This window comes from Talpa occidentalis, unplaced genomic scaffold, assembly GCF_014898055.3.
Source record: "Talpa occidentalis isolate TD23 unplaced genomic scaffold, MPIMG_talOcc4v2.1 talOcc4.2, whole genome shotgun sequence".
Taxonomy (NCBI): domain Eukaryota; kingdom Metazoa; phylum Chordata; class Mammalia; order Eulipotyphla; family Talpidae; genus Talpa; species Talpa occidentalis.
The window spans coordinates 124,004,805-124,029,192 of record NW_023602073.1 but is presented as its reverse complement, the minus strand read 5'-3'; the positions used below and the strand labels follow the sequence as shown (position 1 = coordinate 124,029,192).

Sequence of the window (24,388 nt, the reverse complement as noted above, 5' to 3'; positions counted from 1 at the left end):
CACATGATTTTCATTCATAATTTGGTGATAGAATGTATGTATGCATTGTAGATTGTGAAAAAAAAGAACACAAAAAGTTTATATCACATGAACCAGTGACATTTTTCACTCATTGTAAATATTTTACATCATTTTTAAAAATTCACAAATATATCAACAGATTTTTTTTTTAAATAATAAATTTTATTTTTATATTTCCCATACAATTGCAGCCCCCCATTCTGACCCCAATCCCTCCCCTCCCGCCCCCGCCCCCCTAAAAGTGTCTCTGGTTCATAGTTTTTTGTTGATTTTGATTTTCACTTTCTTAAAGTTATTCATTTTCCTGGTCCCTTATTTAAGTTTTCTAGATTCCTGCTATGAGTGAGACCATCCAGTATTTTTCTTTTTCTTTTTGGCTTATTTCGCTGAGCATGATCCCTTCCAGCGCCATCCATGTTGCTGCAAATTGCATGTGTTTATCTTTTTTGATTGCTTATATCAGCAGATTTTAATAAAAAGGAAGCTCAGGTTAATATTGGTTATTTTTCTTTGAAATATAGCAAAGCTTTCAAAATTCCATTTGCTTGTGTTCAGCTAACATTATTGGAACACAAGGGAAAGAAGATTTCAAAGATTTTTTTTTATAAATAGAAAAACCTATAAATGAAAATAATTAAATTTTTTTTTCTGTGAATTGAAAGAAGACTAACAGTTTTTTTTTTTTTTTTAAGATTTATTTTATTTACACAAGAGCTGGGATACAGGCAGAGGCGCAGGAGGGTGAGCGGATTCACCAGAGACAGAGTGGGGAACAGAACAGGCAGACTGACTGAAATAAACTGCTGAGGGGAGCAGTGGGCGAGACAGCAGAGGTCTGCCACACCATGTGGGAATCTCCCTGGCTGGCTGGGAATCAAACCTGCGTTGCAGAGGCTGTAGACAGCTTCACGGCACTGAGCCACCAGGGAGGCCCAAGACTTAAGCATTTTTAACCATGTAATTTCAATAATCAGTGAATACTCTGTGTTTGCCTATTGGTGGACTCTTTCCTAACTCTTAGATACTGTTAAGAAACTTCCTTTAGGTTGTGTCTCGGGGAATAGGAAATCCAAGGAGAGGGAGAGAGGCAGGAATGACCATTCAGTGGAACAGTCAGAACAAAGCCAAGATTTGTCAGTTAATTTGGATTTCTTATGTGGGTGCAGTTAATGTTGCTCCCCCCAAAATCATAATTGTATCATAAAAGAATGCTGATCAGAGATCACCATAACAGATAAAATAATAATGAAAAAGCTTAAAATGTTGCCAGGATTACCAAATGTGAGACAGACACAAAGTGAGTACTTATTGTCAGAAAAATGACCCCAATAAATTGCTGGTTGCAAGATTGCCACAAACCTTCAGTTTGTAAAAAATGCAGTTTGTAAAAAACGTCTGTGAAGTGCAATAAAGTGAAATGCAATAAAGTATATGCCTGTATTAATTTGATGCCTAGTATTAAACATGAATAAAAGAAAAGTGCTTTGATTTGGGTAATGGTGTTTGGTTGGGGTGTGATGAATGAGCCCTACACAACCCTCAAGACCCTACTTTGAAAATCAGATTCTCTTTAAGTTTCCTTCCATTTTTTAGGTTTATTTTACAGAATCAAAAAGATTAACTACAGGTATAGAGTTTAAGATTAACTACTCCTATAGATTTCTCATATTCAAGGCCAGAATCCTTTTTTAAAAAAATATTAGGCATAAAGGAAGGTCCATATCTATCTATATAGGTTTATGCCTACACAACAGATGTGCTTTTGGTAAAAACTACTAGGCTACAAATCTTCTGAGAGCACGAATTACATTTCTAAAACTTATAGGGCATTCTCTATTATAGGGCATAATTAGCAATTAGGAAGCTGCATTAAGTCATTGGTGACAACATTAATTTAACATTTGTTGTAGATCCACTCCACTATGGTTATTTCAGAAAATGCCAAGAAAGTAGATCTTGGCATGTTGGGATTTATGTACCAAAGAAGTATACAGAGTTTAATGAGATCTATGTTGTAAGTTTTAGAACCTTGTGATATAGATTCTTCACCAATTTTAATCTTCCATTATGATCTTGATATTGGCATCTAGGGCAGAGGAAAGTATAAATGTTGAGAACATCATGATAGTCATTTATTTGCAAGATTGTCACAAACAATGTTTGCTTTTTAAATTTTCCTATTATAAAAGCTCTGGTAGATTTTTGTAATGATATCAAAGTAACCATTTAGTCTGTAAATCATAGACTTGGTTGTTAGCAGGTTTCTTATTGGAGGCCTGTGACCCACTTTTAAAGTTTGACTTGTACTTCTCCAAACACAGTGAGTCAACTGTGAAACAAGACAGTTCTTTTCCTTTCCTGATCTAACATGTCATGTTAGTGGGGGAGGAATGAGTAACGGTATTTTACTCATTATTTAAAATAAGTATTTGAGAACTTTTTATATTAATTTCCAAAGTGATAACTATAAGTAAATATTATTCCCATAAACAAAATAAAATAGTTTGTTAACTAAGATACTTGTATACTGTTGTGAAGTAAGGTCTGTATTTCATTTTTAACTCTAAGGAATAATTTTCTCCTACCACCATATCTCATATTATTCATTCCAATATTCCTAATCCTAGAACATGTGTGATATATCTCATTTTTCTACATAGTCATATACTTGTATAGTATCTTTTTTTTTAAAGGTTTTTTTTTTTAAAGATTTATTTATTCATGCACACAAGAGCTGGGGTACAGGCCAGAAATGCGGGGGGTGAGAGGATCCACCAGAGACAGAGTGGGGAACAGAAGAGGCAGACTGACTCAAATGCACTGCTGAGGGGAGCAGCGGGCGAGACAGGAGAGGTCTGCTTCGCCATGTGGGTTGCTCCCTGGCTGGCTGGGGATCGAACTTGTGCTGCGGAGGCTTCCAGTTGCTTCACAGTACAGTGCTTAACCCCTTGCGCCACCAGGGAGGCCCAAAACTTGTATAGTCTCTTAATTAAGATAGATAAGATAGAAATCACTAACAAGCTATACACTTTGAAAGTAGAGATTATCATGTATCTTTCTTTTGTGTCTACTCCACAGTATCAACACAATATGCATTTGATAGACATCCAGTAAATATTTTTAAAATATATGATCTAAGTGTTCTATACCTTGCAGTTTCTAAATTATTTGTATTTTTCCAGTATCTTATATGTTTGTGATTTCCCCTTCCCTCTCTGGCAGGTGTTATGATGCTACAACTTTTGGAAAAAGTGACTGAATTAGAAAATTGGACAGAGGGAAAAGGTCTCATTGTCCATGGAGCAAACAATACTTTCTCCTCAGGATCTGATCTAAAGGCTGTGAAAGAATTAGGAACTCCAGAGGCAAGTTTTGAATGAATTATAAACCAGATTCTATGTGTTTATCAACACCTATAATTGAAATATTTATATTTTACTTATGGTTATTATGATGACAGCTGTTCTTTAATAACTTCCAAGGATCAGACTTTTTATTTTGCTTCTTAAATGAAAGATTAAGGTACAATTATTGGGGGGAGGGTGGATTTGCTAAGAAAGGGCAGGATGATTAACAATAACCAAAGTCCATCATTAAAGTTAGCAAGAATTCCAATTCTTTAAGTGGAAGCTCTTTAGCACAACTCATAAGGAATTTTATGAGAGGTATATATATATAAAGTATCCAGCATAGCTTTGCCACATAATAGATTCCAATAAATGGTAGGAATTAAAAATTCGCTTGTGAATTACTCTGATAGAAAAGGAATCCTAATCATTGTTCATCATCAGTCCTCCAAGGACTTGGTTTTCTTGAATTCAGCCCTCCACCCAAATCTCCTTAGACAAAAGACTAAAGAAAAGGGAAGTACTCTCTGTTGCCATCCAATTATAGATGTAGGCAATATGTGGGTAATAATATATTAATGGTGTTTTATAACTCTCATACCACTGTATGATCTCTATTTGCGTAAGTATGTGAGGAAAGATTTCTTAATAAGTATGAGCACTGACTTTGATAGACTTGATTTTGAATGCTAGCTTTGACACTTTCTGGCCAAGTGATTGGACAATGCACTTAATCTTTCTAAGTCTTATTTTCCTAGTCTGTTAGTGAGGACATTCAAAATAATATATATGAATGCTATTATGGTATCTGAAAAAGGGAGTTATTATTTTTATTTCATAGACCTTGATACCAATAAGTATCATTCATTAGGTGAACCATAACTTGTAATATTGCTAGACTTAAATTTGTAGTGCAAGCAGTATGATCACTATACTTGAGATTTGAGTATATGGATTTTTGCCCAAGCTCTGCTAATAATTAACTATATAACATGCATGTCATTTGGTTATAATTTTTCATCTCTAGAAGGAAACTATTATTGGGCACTTTGCTTAGTTCATGAAAAACACTGTCTAGATAGAATGAGATAATAGATTGTTGTGAGTTTGATATAATGCAAATAAGAAAACATCCCTAAAAGGGGTGAGAGGTTTTTGCTTTCTTTGAGTTAGAAAGCTCTTTCTGTCTCTTTAGATCATACAATCAGTAAAATATGTTAACAAAGTAGAAATATGTTAATTGGTTCATATATAATATATATATATACACACACACTTCATATATGTTCCATTACAAAATTATCTCATATATATATAATGTAAATCATGTAGGAAAACATGTAGTTTTTATTCAGACTTCAGATAAGGGATCAGCTAATAAATTTATCCTTTTCCAGAACAGATAGTTTCCAAGTAATCTGTTCTTTTGGTGCCTGCAGTTGAGTAATATTGATATTTTGATCAATAGCTAAGAAATAGGGTGATGTGGACCCAGTGCTTAAATAGCACTGCAAGTGCCCATCACTTGTAATTATACACAGCTGCCAGAAAATATAAAAATATGATTTTTGAAATGTGTATGGTTAGAACCCAAGATTGGTACTTAAAATACTATTTTCTTGTCAAAGCACTTTCTTGAATATATGAATCTTTTACTGTACCTTTGTGAAATCTCTGTAGTTATAATGTAGGATATATAACATAAAGCTAATTAATTTGAGTAAAATTTTCTTTATAGATAATGTTAATAAATGGTAATATGTATAAAGTATTGGGTATATTTGTCACATGGTGGTTTTAAAATTGACAAGAAATGGAAGCAGCATATGTAAAGTTCCTGATAATTATTTGCAATTTTGTGTAGAATGAGAAATAACTATAAATATGTTTAAGACTGAAATTCAAAATGGCCTTGGGATTTCTAAGACTCATGTGTGTATGAGTTGCAGCTGCATGTCTAAATGCATCTACCGCTGAGATATTCTGAGATCCTTAATGTGACTTTAAGTTATAAATAGCCTTTCCCTCAATGAGGCTCTTCTTTTTTAATATACTTATGCCTTGTTATTGCAGATGTATCACTAGTATCTGATTATTTGGTGAATTTGCTTTTCTGAGGAGTGAGATAACTAGAATAGATGATGGTTATAGTAATCGGATTATATTCCCTTCTAAGTATTCTAAAGTACTTAAAAGTTAAATGACTTTGTGTAAAAAAAAATTTAAAAAGTTAATTATGTTGATGGTTTTGTCACTGTATTTTTTCAAAGTTTTAAAAAATAAACTTATCTAATATAAATAAAAGTAGAGTGACCAATATAGTAGATCCTTCATATACTCAATATTAACATGTTGATTGCTCTAGCTGCCATTATATTTGTATATCTATTGTTTTTTAAAAAGATTTATTTATGCATACAAGAGCTGGGGTACAGGCCAGAGGTGCAGGGGGTGAGAGGATTCACCAGAGACAGACTGGGGAACAGATCAGGCAGATTGACCGAAGTATACTGCTGAGGGGAGCAGCGGGTGAGTCAGGAGAGGTCTGCTGTGCCATGTGGGTAGCTCCCTGGCTGGCCAGGGATTGAACTCGTGCTACAGAGGCTGGAGTCAGCTTCATAGGTTGAGTCTTAACCCCTTGCGCCACCAGGAAGGCCCCTGTATATCTATTTTTTTTTTTTGAGGTAACTTTAGTTTACAACATTGTATATCATTTAGATGTATAAGATTTCCCCTTGTTGTTACCATACCGAATGCACTACCAAAGGACCCATAATCCTCCACCATAGTCTGTTGTGCCCCCTCCCCAATTTATTCTCCACTCCCCCCACCCCCCCCCCCCCCCCCCCCCCCCCCGCTTAGGTAGCCTCAGTTTTACAGTCAGATTTATAGGATCTGTAATGGTTTGGCTTTATCTGAACTTTTTTTTTTCCTCTGACTTGCTAGTTTCATTTTGATACCCTTTGTTTCACGGGCAGAAAAGAACTTCAAAAGTTCCTATTAGTTAATTATTAGTTCCGAGGGTCAGGAGATTGATTAGCATATTAATGTTAGCCCTGAAAATTTGCAGAACAGAGGAAATATAAAGTAGCAAAAAAATAATATAAGTATTAACTTAAGTGATAAGATTTGGATTTGATGTTACTGATGAGCTGTAGACTACAAGAAGCTTTTTGCCAGAAAGCAGAGAAAATCAAAATCCAGTTTTAAGCTTCAAGATGTAGAGAAATTAAGACCTGCTTATTGCAACAGTGGTATAGTAATGGCTCAAGGAAAGTCTGGCAATTTAGATACCTTTTTACTCTTACTCTAGCTTGAAAATAAAAGCCTCCTTTCCCTCTGGCCTCCTTTGTTACTTTTCTGCCAGTATATTGTCCCTGTTTCTTTATGGCTTAAATTTCTACAGTGTCCTCAAAGGTATTGTACGACTTATTTGTTTTCACTACTATTGACTCGTTCCACTTTAGTCAATTAATTTATAGATGATATTTTCATTTTTAAGCCCTTATAAACCTGGATTTTACAAAGATAAAGGAAGATGAGAAATAAGGAAAAGTCATTTAACAAATAGATTAATTAGGAACTTTTGAGGAGACTCTTTTGAGAGAATGTTGAAGACCAAATTACACTGGGTTGAAGAACATATGTGAGATTAAAAAAAAAAAGACGTAAGCTTGGACTACTTTAAGAAATTTAAGAAATTGCAATTTTTGTTGATAATGAAAGTCTCAAAAGTACAAAGGATCAAAGCTTAACATAATATCTTCACTCTTACCCCCCGTTTATTTCCCTAATATTTATTTTAGCAGATTATAGGTTGGGTTAATAGATTGGTGTTTCTTAGGCCTCTGTGTTCCGGGGGTATATGATTTGACTCCCAAACTAGTCTTTGCTAGTATCTCATGGAAAGCTGAGCTGAAGGAACCCTACAACAGCAACAGAATTAAATGCTACATCATTTGTATTTCAGAAACATGAGTTTTATTCATTTTTTAAAATATTTTATTTTATATAATTCTTACATCATTTTTCATCTTTGCACAATGTATGCATTTTCATTTTGGTTATATTCCCCATGCAATTGCACCCCCCCTTATTTTGACCCTAGTCCTTCCTCTCCCCTTCCCTCCCCCCACCCCGAAGTGTGTCTCTGGTTTATAGTTGCTTGTTGATTTTGATTTTTACTTTGTATTGATTAGTCTTTTTCCTGGTCTCTTATTTAAGTTTTCTAAATTCCTACTGTGAGTGAGACCATCCGGTATTTTTCTTTTTCTTTCTGACTTATTTCGCTGAGCATGATCCCTTCTAGCTCCATCCATGTTGCTGCAAACTGCATGTGTTTATCTTTCTTGATTGCTGAGTAATATTCCATTGTATATATGTACCACATCTTCTTGATCCAGTCATCTATTTTTGGGCATTTGGGTTGAGAAACATGAGTTTTAAATGAAAACCTTGCTTTAAAAAAGTTATGTGTATACTTGGCTTCATTTTCTAAATTCTGAATTTTTTAAATGTTATATAATACATTTATATTATACCTCTGTGTCTGTGCTTATTCTTATTTAAAGGATGGAATGGCCTTATGTATGTTCATGCAAAACGTCTTAACAAGACTTATGAGGTAATGTCTCTTTTTAAAATACAATTTCTAAAAAACCACCTTCTATTCTACTTTTTGCCATTAAAAATTAATAGCTGATGTTCAAATTATATTTGTTCTAATGATGAACTTTCTTTGTGCTATTAAGGACACTTATGTAATTGAATGTTGGTGAAATATAGACAAATATTAAAAAGTGAGATAAAAATTTAAGACATAGTTCTTTTCCCTAAAGAGCTTGTATTATTAGCTATATTTAGGTATAGCCATGAAGAAATTTACCTATTCATATTAGAGCAGAATAAAGACAGTGATCAAAGGACAACATATACAGTTAACCCAGTATTCAAAATTTGTAGGATGTATAGTGAAGTGGTTTATATCTGGAGAAGAGAGAAAAATAGCTATGGTTTATAGAAGGCTCTTAGCAGTTTTCTAAGGGAAGATGAATTTACTATGCAAGTAGATAAAGAAGAGAAGGGAAAAAATTCTTGGTCTACCACTATGTATTTGAGATTATAAATGATGACATTTGGACTGATTGCCTTCTTATGTCTATATTCTGAATGTAGATGACTTCAAAATTATAATAGCTAAGGAAATGTGTATTTATTTAGCATACTGATTAAACATCACTGTATTTTTTAAAGGATTTATTTATTTATGCATACAAGAGGGGGGTGAGAATATTCACCAGAGACAGAGTGGGAAGTAGAACAGGCAGATCGACTGATAAACACTGCTGAGGGGAAACAGGAGAGGTGTGCTGCGCCATGTGGGTCACCTCCCTGGCTGGGGATGGAACTGGTGCTGCCATGGCTGGGAATAGCTTCATAGTGCTGATACTTAGCCCCTTGCACTACCAGGGAGACCCCATGTCACAGTATTTTTGATGCTCTTCATCTCTGAGAATCTAGAAATGATAATGGAATCATATTATATCATATCATATATAATATATATCATATCCTATAATATCATATAATCATATAATATCATATCCTCTTAGATCCTGTTCATTTCCCTTGATGTTTTCTTAGAAAGTCTTAAGATTTTTTTAATGACTCTTTTTATTTGAAAGCAGGGTGTGTTAAGAAATCAATTACTTTAAACCTGCTGCTTTCCATTTTGGTTGAAACCTATAAAAAAATTCCATATTTTCAAAACATTTTGGTTTTACCATGTAATAGTCACACCTCCAAAGTGGAGCTTTGAAAACAAGAAAGGTGAAGGGCTTTATTTTTACCAGAGAACTCTTCCGTTATGTAGGATTAGACTGAGGATCATTTCAATGAGTAATGAAAAATGTTTTGAAAAGAACCTTCATAATTGCACCATTTTGGAGCATGGTTTACTGTATCACATTCCTCCCTTTGTAGATAGCCTAATTGTCTCACCCATAACCTGATATTAATAAAAATGGACTATGGCATCAGCTGCTGAGAAGTTCTAGGAGCTGTTAGTGATGCAAAAAAGCTCTATTTATTTGGAAGAAAGTTCCAGTGTGGTTATTGTTCAAAAAATATAATTCAAGGAAGCTTTTTAACAAACTTACATGACAGTATGATTATTGTATTTTTATTTCTCTGCTTTTTTTCCTTTCATGATGCATAGGCTCATGTTGCTATAAACATAGCTCAGCCATTTTGTTTCTGTTGCATCTTAAGTTTTTTAAAATAATGTTTGTAAATTAATGTGGAAATTAGAAATATTAACAATCACTTTTCCTTTATCCTTCAATACACAGACTTCCTTTAATAAGTGTTGCACTGGTTCAAGGTTGGGCATTGGGTGGAGGAGCAGAATTTACAACAGCATGTGATTTCAGGTAGGATGGAAATTGCATAATTTCTTGCACAAATATACCTTACATGTGTTCAAATTAATTCACCCAAATATAAATATCTTATATCATCTTAAATAAAATAATTAATTAGCACCTATGTCTTAGTCATTACAGTAGATTTTTCTCAGTCAACCAGTTATATAATAATTCTATCATTACTTTGTTACTAGGCATTTCAAAAAATTAGCAAAATCTGTAAGAGGGAATCCAGGGAAATACATTAAACTTGAAGATTCAACAGAATTATACAAAGAAAGCAAGTAGAAAATAAAAGAGAATGGAGAGCAACTGTATTGTAGTCCTCTTAATGATAAAAGAGATTTTCTTTTCTAGTTGATATATAATTGATCTATAATATTAATTTCAGGTGTACAACATGATTTTATGTTGCTGTACATTGTGGAATGATCATAATAAATCTAGTTAACATCTGTCACTGTACATATTTAAAAATTGCCTAAAGCCCCCTACCCAGCCCCTCTATGTCACAGCCCCTTCATTTCCACCTCAGGAAAACTTTACTCTGAATTGTATGGAAATTACTTTTTAACTTCCATTATCATTTTATAAGAAACATATTCTGTAATCAATCTTCTATTTTTTCTTTTTGTAAATTGCATTATATAAATAAATGCCTATATAAATGGCATTGTATTGTAATAGAAATAATGAGGAAAGATTCAGTAAGCTCATGAAAGTAGTAAAGTTTTATATTTTTCTTTTTATAATATATGACTCAAATTTCAATTTATCAATTGAATCATATACTTCATAGTCATATAAATAGAGGTTTTGAAATAATTTTGATGTGTAAGACAAATTGCAAGTATCCTCACTTCTACGGAAACTATCAGTATATTTCCTGATTTGTGAGGGTTCTTGTACACCATGAAAAATGACCTTTTAATAGGACAGTGCCCTCTGCTGTTGTCAATGCAGATTGCATTAGGATGCTGCTAAGAGGAGGAAGAGATTGGCTTTTTGGACAGTATAAGACTAAATATAAAATACGGTATGTTTGAAAGCATTAAATACATTCATCACTTTAGCCTGACATAAAACTGCTTATGCAATACATAATTTAAAAGTGTAATTATATACCATATATAATATATAAATATAGTTAAATATATAGTTTATATATAAAGAATTTTTTATATATAAAGAATATGCAAGTGTTCAGTATTATGCTTAAAAACATCTCTACATAAAAGTAAGTGCAAATTAAAACTTTATAGATGTTATCCGGAGACAGTGCATTCTCTGTCATAGAGTCTGGTGTTCATTTTTTTTTTTAAGTTTTTTTTTTATGCATACAAGAACTGGGGTGCAGACCAGAGGTGCAGGAGGTGAGAGGATTCACCAGAGACACAGTGGGGAGCAGAACAGGCAGATCTACTGAAATACACTGCTGAGGGGAGCAGCGGGCGAGGCAGGAGAGGTCTGCTGCGCCATGTGGGTCACCTCCAGGCAGGCTGGGAAATCAAACTCGTGCTGCAGTGGCTGGCAACAAGCTGATAGCGCTGCGCCACCAGGGAGGTCCCTGGTGTTCATCTTTTAAGTATGTTTTAGACTTTTGCATCATCCTTTATATTCTTTCCTGATCTGTGCTTAGATACAGTTAGTATTTAGAACAGAAGACAAAATGACAGAAAAAATAATCAGAGTGATTTTTAATACTGCTAATTTGCCTTGCTTTGTTGTTGTCTAAATGAAGGAGATGTCACCTGCCCTAGGGTCTCATAAAATATTTAGTTTTATTGGTTATGATATGTCTCAGAGTACCGCCCTCATCAGGTGTATCTGTAATATTCCATATATTCACAGAGCAGCTTCCAATGAAGATAATGTTCATTTGTAGACCAGCTTTTCTGGATGTGGTGTCTTCATTCATTAAACATATGTTTAACACCCATATTTGCCAGTCACTGTATTCAAGAAATTTTTATGTCTTGGGGTTTTTGTTTGTTTCATTCTTCTAATAACATAGTTTTATCACATTTACCATACTGTTGGTGCACAACTGACTGGAAATCTTCTTAAAAAATTGAATCTGATGATAGATTCATATATGTCTATAGACTCATACTGAAGAATTATCCTCCCATTCCATATTTTTTCAAGAGTTTGAGGTACTGAAATTCATAAAAGAGTTTTTCAGGATCTAAGGAGACAAATGTTTGTTCTCCTTATATTACTAATGTGATCAGTAATTTTAATTGAATCTTAATAGCAATTGAAATAGAAACCCCTTTCAGTCATGGTGTATGGTTTTCTTAATGCGGTATTGAAATCTATGTGATAATGTTTTTGTTTAGGATTTTTACTTTGACATTTGTGTGATCTTTTGCTGTGTAATAAGTCATGCCAAAACTTAACATCTCAAAACATAACACGTTTATTGTTTTCATTTATTATGAGACAGAACACCAACATTTATTATTTCTAGGGGTCAGAAATCCACATATGGCTTGGCTGAGTGCCTTTGGCTTAGGGTCTCTCATGAGGCTGTAATCAAGATGTCAGCCAAGACTCTACTGAGGGGAGATCCGGCTCTGAATCCCTCAGGTGGCTGTTGGCAGGCTCAGAAGCTCATTGACTGTTAGTGGGGGATATTGAATTTCTGGACACCTGGGTTTCAAGGTTTACTTATAACCTGGAAGCTTGCTTCTCACAAAGTGAGGATCTGGGAGAAAGTGGAAAGACAGTATACAAGATGAACACCCACAGTTTTTTGTGACCTAATCTTGCAAGTGACATGCCCTCTCTTCTGCTGTATTCTCTTTGCTAGATGGGAGTCACTAGGTCTAACCCAGATTCAATAGGAAAAGATTACATAAGAGTGTAAATACCAGGAAGCAGTGATGATTAGAGGTCATTTAGGAATCTGCCTACTACAATATTCATCAAAGATTTTAGGCTAATTTTATTTTTTGTGCTGTATTTATCAGATTTACATATCAATATTATCTTATTTCATTAAAAAAACCCAATATTTCCTTTATTTTTTAATTTCAGAAACAATCTAGGTGGTACCTCATGGTATCTAGAGATTTAGTGAAACTATCTGGGTCTGATACTTCTGTGCTTTTTTGATAAGTCTAATGACATCATACTTATTTTGACCTTTCAAGTTATTTTGATTTTGTTTGGTTGCCTGGAACTCCTGACTTTTCTCTGTCTTTAAAATGTAATACTTTTACTAGGATATGCCTCAAAATTCTTTAGAGTCAGTTTTCTGTGATACACAGTAGACCCTTTCAGTGTGTAAGTATTTGTTGTTTTAGTTCTAGTTATAAATATATTACATGTTTGCCTTTTTTTGTGGCTCTTTTTATAATCAGTTGTTATTTCCTGATTTTCTTTAATGCGCTTACTAAATTTTCATTCATACCTATTCTTGTCTTTATTATTTTTTCTGTCTTGAATTTAATCAACTCATTTTATCTTTACACTTTTTACTTTTTATCTCCACACTCTACACTTTTTATCTCCACACTACACTTTTTAAAATTTGGTCCAATTCTAATTATGCTTTTTGAATTTCTGAATAAAGATTTTCTTTTTTTTTTAAAGATTTATTTATTTATGCATACAAGAACTGGGGTATAGGCCAGAGGCATGGAGGGTGCGAGAATTCACCAGAGACAGAGTGGAGAACAGAACAGGCAGAATGACTGAAATACACTGCTGAGGGAAGCAGGGGGCTAGTCAGGAGAGGTCTGCTGCGCCATGTGGGTAGCTTCCTGGCCGGGGATGGAACTCGTGTTGCAGTGGCTGCGGATAGCCTTGTAGGTTGTGTCTTAACCCCTTGCACCACCAGGGAGGTCCTCAACATTTTCTTTTTTGATGTAACCATTCTTATTTGAAGATATTGAATTAATTTGGAGTGAGCATTACATTTTTTTCTTTAATTTCATGGTTATTCATTAGGTGAAATACTTGAACTCATATATTCTGCTTTTTCTTAGAGAATTGGCTCAGTATTTTCTATTTCTAAGTATTTTGTGGCTTGGATTCTTAATTAAGAGTGCCATTCCGGCAGTTTTGTTATTGAATGGATGACATTAGTAATGGTGATAGTAGTGGAAATGGAAGGAGTTGGGTTGAATTTTATAGTTTTAGTTTCTACAAAATCCATACATTTCCTCTTTTTTTTTTTCTTTCATTTTTGAAGGAAATCCCCATCTCTACTTCCTTGAGTCTGTTTCAAAAGCTGTGCTTCTTCAGAAGGCAGTGCTATGAACTACCTAATCCCAAAAATGTGCTCAGTATTTTAGACTAATGTTAGACGGTCTCATTTGGGGGTGATTTTGACTGTGTTTCCTTAGTCTTATATGCTCTCTGTTTTGCCTGCAAGTCTTAAGTGTCTTCTTTATCACTTGGGCCCATGGCTTGCAACAGCAAGCAGGAAATCTCTTTAATTAGTTGTTCATTACTATGCTTACAGACACTATACAGGATTCTGTCTCTGAGTAATGTTGTAGATGTAGATCATATCTGATTTTCTTTTACTGTTTGTTAAATTTTACATTAGGGAGGCTATGTGGGAGATTAGGACTCAATCAATAGCTATTATTCACCTGACTAATTCCTGAAATTTTCCTTTTTAAAATTGCTTCTCAGTCTTTGGGCTGAGATCAAGTGTAAAATTGACACAAATTTATCAGTGAAGTTTCCCAAATATTTAAAAATAATTAACATTAATCTTAAATTTTCACTGAACAGGAAAAGAAGTTATACTTCCTGACCTTTTTAATGAACATAGTATTTATTCCTAAAACTAAAAATGATCCTATTAGAAGGAAGATTATAGACCAGTCTTTTTGAACATAAATATAAAAACCACTGCCAGTATATTAACAACACTAATCTAATGGTAACAGTGTTAATACATCATGACCAAGAGGGTTTATTCTAAAAAATAAGGTTGCTTTAACATCAGAAAATCAAAGAGTAATGTGCCACATAAACAAAAAGAAATTGGAGTATCACATTACAATTTGATAGAGGAGAAGCAGTTGACAAAATTCAACAATTCATTCATGATTAAAAACTCTTAGCAATTTGGGAGGGAAAATCTTAGTCTGATAAAGATTTATAAAAATCCTACAGCAGACATCTCATAATGATAAAAATATTGAAAGTTTTCCTTCTGATGTCAGCAACAAGAAAAGCACTATAACCACTTCTAGTCTTCATCATAGTAGATATTCTAAACAGCTAAGTAAGGCTAGATTAAAGAAGTTACAAGGATTGGTTTGTAAGAAATAAAACTTTATTATTCACAGATGACATGATTGTATATGTACAATACCTAAAGGAACATATAACTAATCTATTAGAATCTGTAAGTTGATTTTCTAAGTTTGTTGGTTATAGAGTCAATAAAATAATGAATTTCTGCAGCAAAGAAATAGAAATTTCTATCAGCAGCATAAAAAATAGACATTTAAATTTAATAGACAAAACCAATTACATACAAATACATATGAAAAAATACACTAGGAAGACTCTAACAAAAGACATGTCAGATTTCTACACTGAAAACTAGAAAACATGACTGAGAGAATTAAGGACCTAAATAAATGTTGAAATATACCATAACCATTGAATGAGAGACTTGGTATCGTAAAGATTTATTTTTTCCCCCAAATTAATTTATAGATTAAATATAATCCCATAAAAATCCTAGCTGGTGTATGTACGTGAATTAACAATTTCATTCTAAAGTCATATGGAAATGCAAAGGACCAGGAACCAAAATAGTTATGAAGAACTCAATTTTGGAAAATGGCCAGTATCTACTAAAGTTGAATGTCACATACCCTTTTGACACAGTACTACTATACTACTCCTAGATATATGTGAAATGTAGCATAACAGCCCTCCAAAAATGTCTGTAGCATAACCCCTGGAAACTTTGTCTTATAGGAAGTGTCCATGAGTCAAATTGTGGGCAGACTTTAGAACATGGAAAAGGCAAGGAAATGAACTCCCTCCTATAGCTTCCAAAATGGACTGCAGCCCTACCTATATCTTGATTTTAAAATAGTGGGTCTGCAGAATTGTAAGATAATAAAGTTGTATTGTTTCAGGTCACTAAAATTAATAGAAATTTGTTCCGTAGCAGTAGAAAACTAACACAGTAGAAATCTAATAGAAATGCATGCAAGTGCTCACCGAAAGACAAGTACTAGAATGTCCACAGCCACATGGTTCATAAGAGGTAAAAACTAGAAACAATCTTAAATGTCCATCAACTCTAATGAAGAGATATATCACAGTAGACTGTTGGATTACATTAATGTTTTATATCATCAAACTATGGTAGTTTGACAAATTCATTTCCAATATAGAAATTATGTGTTAAAATAATACCAACCAATATTTTTTAAAGATTTATTTATTTATGCTTACAAGAACTGGGGTACAGGCCAGAGGTGTGGGGGGCAGGGGTGAGAGGACTCACCAGAGACAGAAATACACTGAAATACACTGTTGAGGGGAGCAGCAGGCAAGACAGGAGAGGTCTGTTGCGCCTTGTGGGTTGCTCCCACAAGGAGCAAATATATATATTTGCTTAATATATATAATATCTAGTAAGAGTTAAAATATTCATGGAAATGGTTCTTACAACTTCAGGGTATTGGTTGCCACTGGGAGAGGAAGAAGTTAGGAAGAGAAGGGAAAAAGATAAGAATAGTGGGGCATCCCTGGTGGCGCAACGGTTGAGCCCTGGGTTGTGAAGCTGCCAGCAGACTCTGCAGCACCGGTTCAATCCCCGGCCACTGGCGAGGGTCCCACATGGCACTCAGACCTCTCCTGCCGCCTGCTACTCCCCTCAGCACTGTGCTTCGGTCCTTCTGCCTGTTCTGCTACCTGCTCTGTCTCTGGTGAATTCTCTCGCCCTCCCGCGCCTCTGACTGTACCCAGTGCTTGTATAAATAAATAAATCTTTTAAAAAAAAAAAAGATAAGAATAGTGTTCAGAAATAAATGTGGCAAAATGTTAACATCTGTTAAATCAGGTTTATGGGTACATGAGTATGTTTTAGTTTTCTGTGTATTTATAATATTTTGAAATTAAAAAAAGTTCTTAACAGAATACATTAATTCCACTAACAACAATATGCATTTTTTAAAATAAGATTTGTAACTCCTTATGTTCTTTAAATGACAACAGGGGACCAATCATGCCTTTATATTCTGATTATGCTAATTTTATATTGGAGGAAAAAACTTGTTTGGGGTTCTGTACCTATACAGATCTTAGGGAATTCGGATTCCTCAACAGTGTCTGTTTTTAACATTCACTTAAAAATAATGTTATATAGATCCAGCAAAACCTCATCTTTTTAAGTATTACCACTGAATATTTACTTGTTAACAACTAAAATAGTGAACCAAAAGTAATCCTTGAATAGTTAGCCAAAAGTTGTCCAGAAGGTGAAAGAAAGATGAGAAAGTGATGGTGGTGGGAGAAGTTAGTTGTTGTACTACTATTAGAAGAATGTGTGTGGGCAGAAAAATTAATAGCACAACAAAATGAAAGGAGAATCAGGTTTAAGTATTTCCATTGAGTTTTTAAGTGGACAGAATAATGCCCCCCACACACGATTTCTAGCCATACTCTGTTACTGCCCAGAACTTACATCAACATTTGGTAGAAGGGACCCTTGATGATGCAATGAAGGTTTTGGCTTTTTTTTTTTTTTTAAAAGATTCACTTACCTATGCATACAAGAATTGAGGTACCGGCCAGAGGTGTGGGGGACAAGAGGATTCACCAGAGACAGTGGGGAACAGAACAGGCAGACTGACCGAAACACACTGCTGAGGGGAGTAGCGGGGAGACAGGAGAGGTCTGCCGCGCCATGTGGGCTGCTTCCTGGCTGGGGATTGAACTCGCACTGCAGAGGCTGCAGACAGCCTCATAGGCTGCGTCTCAACCCCTTGAGTCACCAGGGAGGTCCAAGGTTTTGGCTTTTAAAGCAGAAAGACTACTCTGATTAGCTAGGTTGACCCAATCTAACCTCATGAAACTTTAAGAATAAAGACAGGAAACAGAATGGGAGGTAAGAGAGATTAGTAGCATGAGAAGACGGAAGATGGAGAAAAAGACCACCAGCCAAGAAGGAAGTTAGCATCAAAAAATGGGGACACTCCCTACCCCTGCTGAAAGCCAGCAAAGAAACAGGGACTTCAGTGCTAGACACAGAATTCAGTTCTGCCAGCAACCTGAATGAGTTTGGAAATGGGTTAATCCCCACATGCTCTAGAAAGGAAGGCAATCCTGCCAAAACCTTGATTTCAGCCTTGTGATACCAGGCAGAGGACCCAGCTGATGCACCACAGTGGACCCAGACTGCTGACGTACAGAACTGAGATAATGGATTTTTTTTTTTTTTAGGATTTATTTTATTTATACAAGAGCTGGGGTAGGGGTACAGTCCAGATCCTCGGAGGGTGAGAGGACTCACCAGAGACAGAGCCGGGAACAGAACAGGCAGACTGATGAAATACACTGCTGAGGGGAGCAGCGGGCGAGACAGAGGAGGTCTGCTCACCATGTGGGTTGCTCCGAGGCCGACGGGGATCAAACCGGCACTGCAAAGGTTGCGGACAGCTTCACAGTGCTGCGCTCAACTGCCTGCGCCACCAGGGAGGCCCCAATGGATTTTTTTTTTTAAGCCACTAAGTTTGTGTTATAGCCTCAATATACAAATAGATATATACAATATACAAAATAATACAGGTAATGATATTTTTAAAATATTAGTTTCTGATTATATATGGATATGTGGTTATTCTTGTGAATATGAATCCCTTAGGGATTTCATTAAAATGCAGTTCTGGTTTCACAGGTCTAGGGTGAAATCTGAGAAAATGCTGAAGTGGCTGGTTGTAGTGGCAGGAGGACACGGAGCGGGATCTCTATGATCTGAGCAGACGGGGTAAAGGAGTCCTGGAGCCCTCAATGGCTTTTCAGGATTTTATTGGGATTTTACTGGGTACACAGCAGGCAGGAGTGCCGGGGGCCGGGAGGCTGGCAGGCCTCTCAGCCCCCAGCAAGTCCTCACTCTATCTGGGCTCTCCGGCCTTCTCTCGTGGCCTTCTCTTCTCTTCTCCTTTTGCTCTTTGTTTCTCTTTCTCTCTGCTTCTGCCCTTCTGGCATCCCCATGAAGCCTCCCTTATAAGCCCAGCCTTAGCCCAGGTGACCCCACTTACGCATGCCCACACCCTACTCCAGGTGCCCGCCATCAGGCATGCATTCAGGACCGCAAGGATCCATCATCTATCCTAATGGCGGGAGGGCAGAAAAACCTGAAAATCACTTACCCTACACTGGTCCATAAACCACGCATTGAATAGCAAGATTCTAGATTATTTTTTAAATACAGTTTTAAAAAATTAAAGTTGCTACCATCCAAGATAACTAACATTGTGGTGCACTGTTTTCATGTCTTTTTTAAAAAAGACATACTGACAGTGTCCCCATGTCATTAAATATACATATGGAAAACATGAATTTAGTTAAGTATAAAATATTCCATCAATACGGATGTACTAAAATATCCTCCTTAATGCTGGGATTGCTACCTTATTCATAAGACTATCCACATTTCATTATTTCCTTAGAGTAAATCCCATAAGTAGTACAAGTACTTAATCATAAGGACATGAAAATTGTAAAGGCAGGAACGGACACGGGGCAGGTTTTCTAGGATCCCATGCCGACCAGATAAAGGAGGAGTCAGAGTCCTCAGTGGTTTTTGCAGGTCTTTTATTGGGGTTCACCAGGCATATGGCAGGCAGGGGTGCTGGTGGGCTGGGAGGCTGGCAGGCCTCCCAGCCCCCAGCCCCCAGCAGGTCTTCACTCTGGGTTCTCCAGCCTTCTCTTGCTTCTCTCTCGGCTTCTCTTCGGCTTCTGCTGCTTCTCAGCTTCTGCTGGCGTCTCCCTGACGCCGTCCTTAAAAAGCACAGTCTTAGCGCAGGTGTACCCACTTCAGGTACCCACCATCAGGCATGCATTCAGGATCACAGGTTTCCCTCATCTATCCTGATGGCAGGAGAGCAGAAAAGCCTGACATTTTTTCTTTACCCTACAAAAATATTCAAGGTTTTTGATACATGCCAAGTTATCTTCCAGCAAAGAGTCTACCAATTTTTACTATCACCAGTGGTATGAGTGCTTTTCTGAAAGCATCTGTAGAGTAAATAATTGTCAGGCTTTTCTGCCCTCCCGCCATTAGGATAGATGACGGATCCCTGCGGTCCTGAATGCATGCCTGATGGCGGGCACCTGGAGTGGGTTGTGGGCATACGTAGGTGGGTACACCTGGGCTGAGAGACTGGCTTGTAAGGGCGGCGTCACGGGGACGCCAGCAGAGCGAAATAGACCCACCAGAAGGAGAGAGAAGGAGAACCAGCAGAGAAGCAGAGGCCATGAGAGAAGGCCAGAGAGCCAGAAAGAGTGAAGACTTGCTGGGGGCTGGGACCCCTGCCAGCCTCCCAGCACCCCCGGCCCCCTGGCAACCCTGCCTGCCATGTACCAGGTAAACTCAATAATAGCCTGAAAAAGCCACTGGGGGCTCTAGGTCTCCTCCTTTAACCCATCTGCTGAGATCATAGAAAACCTGCGCTGTGCCCATCTAAGTATAATCTTCTAAAAGATCTTTTCTAACCTTAATAGTAAAAAATTGTATTTCAATTTGCATTTTTAGAATTTTAGTGAGGCATAAATTTTCATATGTTCATTGATGTCTCTGTGTGATTGTGTGTTTTTCTTTGGAGCATTGAGGATTTAGCTGTGTATACAATAGAAAACACAGTTTTATTCTTCCATGTCTCTAGTGAAACAAAATTCTCAACTATGCAATTTAGAGCCTGTCTATCTGTGTCTGATCTCTAACATTGTTTTCATGAATATGAATAACCCTCAGCTCAAGGTATAATCATTTCCAGCTGCTATCCATTAGTTCAAAGTGTCTTACAGAGAAAGGGAGCTGGAAACACACTTACCTCAAGAGAGCTACTGCAGGTCGCACTTATCTTACAAGACTAACTTAAATAATAAAATACAGCATATATGTATACTTGTACACATAATACACACACTTGCACATGCAGATATGGGCACACACACTCACTCACCAACACATCATTAAAAAACGGACTGTAGTTTTGATGTGGCAAAGCCTGTGCTCTGAATATGAGATTTCCCCACAGGAAGCAGTAGCGCTGCTCATGTTTTTTAATCTGTAGTTACCACCACATCACCCGGGAATGTATACTCTAGAGCCTGTGAGCATACTAGAACTACCAATTGAATATTGAACTCAGACGAAAAGCCCAGAACATTTTCCTTTCTGCTTCTGTCACACCCCCACTGCCACACATACAGACCCCACATATACACACCCACACCCCCTGCACACAGAAACAGTTCACTCATTCAACCACAACTCTTCTTATCTAAGAAATCTCTTTCCATACAATGATTGGAGGCTAATGAGACTGATCATCCTAGACTAAGAAATTAGAAAGGTGAGATTATGGGGGAACTCTTTGGGTTCTTCTGTTTTTCATAATTTCTATTATGAGGCACATAGCAGGTAGAAAGCAGGAAGGATAAGGTGTAGAAAGATACACATGCAAATAAATGAAGCCTTTATATTCAAAATACGATTTTTAAAGTACAATTTTTGTACTTTAAAACATAAATGCTGTTGCTAATTAGTTTTTATAACATAGTTCCCCACATCATCAGTTTGCTTTGTCATCTTTGGCTCTTAATATACAGTGCAAAGGACCTAGATTAAAGTTTGTCTATAATTCCGAACTTTAAATTTGTGACATCATTACATTTTGTAACACCAATAATTTCTTTAGAATTTCCAAACATGATTTTATTATATTGCATAATGTTTCTCAAAATAATCTGAGAGGTGTCTATTTTTAAGTCAGTTTGGAATTTTCTGTTTCAACCATACCTACAGTTGAACACAGTATTATTTTTACTTCTATTTGGAAATACAGTAATTATATTTTACAGTGTTCACTAATGACATTGATTAAGGATAATATATCATTTGTTGGGCTTCACAGCATGAGTATAACACTTACTTTCAGTATTTTAGAAATTGAACAATTTTAGTCCAGGAGGCAAGCTGAAACAATACTGTTATTTGTAATAAGCAACCAACTTAATAATATGAACTAGTAGAGTTTAATGAGGCTGTGTGTGTGTGTGTGTGTTTGTGTATGTATGTGAGTACATATATACACACTAAAAGTAATTCTGTGTTCTATAGATGTGACAAGCAGATTCACACTGATTTTTTATACATAAACACAGTATCTCTAGACCTATTTTTTATTAAATTTGTCATTTACATGTCTATCATTTTGGAGTTACATTTTTACTCCTATCCTCTAATCCTACTTAAAATAAAAAAATGTGGTGTATATACTTTCTAAGCACCTTCATATGTTAACTCATTTAATGCTCATAATTATTAATATATAAGTACTATTATTGTGTCTATTTTATAAACAAGCATTCTTGACCCAGAGGTGTTACAAATAATTCAGTCTTTCTCATCCTCTTTATAAGTGCGTCTTTTTCCTCATATTTTACAAGGTATCGCATTCAGCCAGTCTAGGGTTCACGCAGGGCAGTCTGACTGAAGCCTGTGTATTCCGCAACAGAGCTGTACTGCATCCTGACACAATTGTTATGTGTTTCTATGCTTCATGTGAAAGTTCACTAAAGTACTTTTCCATAATGATAAACATTTCTTTAAAACTTTGCATCATTTCAACTAAGAGGCAACTATCATTTTCATAGTTTTGGGGTTTTCTATTTTTTTAAAGATTTATTTATTTATACAAGCACTGGGTACAGTCAGAAACACACCATGTGGGACCCTCCTCCGGTGGCCGGGGAGCAGCCGGGGATCGAACCTGCGTTGCAAAGACTGCAGGCAGCTTTGCAACCCAGGCTCAACTGCTGCGCCACAGGGGAGGCTCATTGAGGTTGATTTTCTTAAATACATTTGTTCAAAGACCTGCAACTTTATAGCTAATTCATCAGGAAGTGTAGCACACTGAACGATCCTCCCAGGTATCACCATTAACTTTGCAACATCTGGCAAAGGCTAGTCTCCTCTGTTATGGGCAGTTTTTCCTGTAACAATGTCACATGCAATGAGTGTATCCATATTTAATTAAGCTTCCTCATTTCTTCTTTTCTGAGCAGTCACAAGAATTTTAAATATTGCCAATAATAATTATGCTAATAGCTAGAAGATACTTGTAAATCTTTTGCTTGTCAAAATAAGGGTGTTTAATATGATTTTAGAAGTGTTCTGATATAAATCATCATAATTTTAAGATGTTGCTCTTCCAGTATCCTATATAGAGTAATAGATTGTCCCTTGCAATAAATTACATTACAGGTGGTACCAGGTAACTGTGTCTAAGCTTTAGGAGTAATTGTGTAATCCTGTAAGGCTATCAGGAAGCAGTTTCTGTGTTGGAGTCTTATCTTGTTGATTCCTTATCACATTATTTCTATGATATCTGACTTTCTTAATTTTTGGCATTGTTTTCTGTTTTAACAAGTTAATACTTATAATAGGGCAATGCTCAAATTTTGGGCTAGATTCATATTCTTATGAGACTTGTTCTTTATTCCTTCCCACTTAAAAAATATTTACTGAAACCTATTTTCACGGCTATTTGCCTCTAAAAGCAAATGTTCATGCTGAGGTAGATTTTCCCTTGTAGGAGTTCACAGCTGTGAAGAGAAAGCTTTTCTTTCCAAGTGAGTTAATAAATAGACTGTTTTGAGAATTCTGTATTGGAGTATTTCTCCTGATTAATGGGTCAAAGACTACGAATTTGTTGTTCTTGGAGCTAATAGAACAAACCACCTGCAGCTTAGCATTGAACACTTTGGAAAGCTGAACTAATTTAAGGGGTTTTTTTGTAATGAATAGTTTGAAGGCAATAATTTTTCTTAAAAAATTAAAATTCAGGGGCCTCCCTGATGGCGCAAGGGATTAATAAGCACAGCACTATGAAGCAATCCATAGCCTCTGCAGCATGAGTTCGATCCCCAGCCAGCCAGGGAGCAACCCACATGGCGCAGCAGACATCTCCTGACTGGCCAGCTTCTCCCCTCATCAGTGCATTTCATTCAGTCCGCCTATTCTGTTTCCCACTCTGTCTCTAGTGAATCCTCTCACGCCCCACACCTCTGGCCTGTACCCTAGCTCTTGTATGAATAAATCAATCTTCAAAAAAAAATCAAAATTCAGACATGACCTTTGGTCCAAATTAAAGGTTTTAAAGTAGTGCAAGTTTCTCTCCAATGTAGTCCCTAGGCATACAGTGGCCTATTGAAATATACAAATATTTAACTGACAAATGTGAAGCCTTCTACCATGCCCACTAACTTGTGTTAACTTCTTTTATTCCATTTTGATGATTAATCATCTAATTCATAAAAATCTCAAGATATGGGAGGAAATTAGCCCCTGCTATATAAAGTCACTGCTCTCAA

General features: G+C 36.0%; 1 protein-coding gene across 3 annotated transcripts in view; it reads left to right on the top strand.

The window, feature by feature from the left end:
• ECHDC1 (ethylmalonyl-CoA decarboxylase 1) overlaps positions 1-24,388 on the top strand; it is a 35,067-nt gene that overhangs the window by 7,070 nt on the left and 3,609 nt on the right. For 2 of the 3 annotated variants that reach the window (XM_037520365.2, XM_054697811.1), the window contains 3 exons: positions 3,244-3,386; positions 7,940-7,992; positions 9,719-9,799. In XM_037520365.2, the coding sequence (XP_037376262.1) occupies positions 3,244-3,386; positions 7,940-7,992; positions 9,719-9,799 (277 nt within the window). The remainder of the gene's footprint in view (positions 1-3,243; positions 3,387-7,939; positions 7,993-9,718; positions 9,800-24,388) is intronic. The other variant, XM_037520366.2, reaches the window with a different exon arrangement.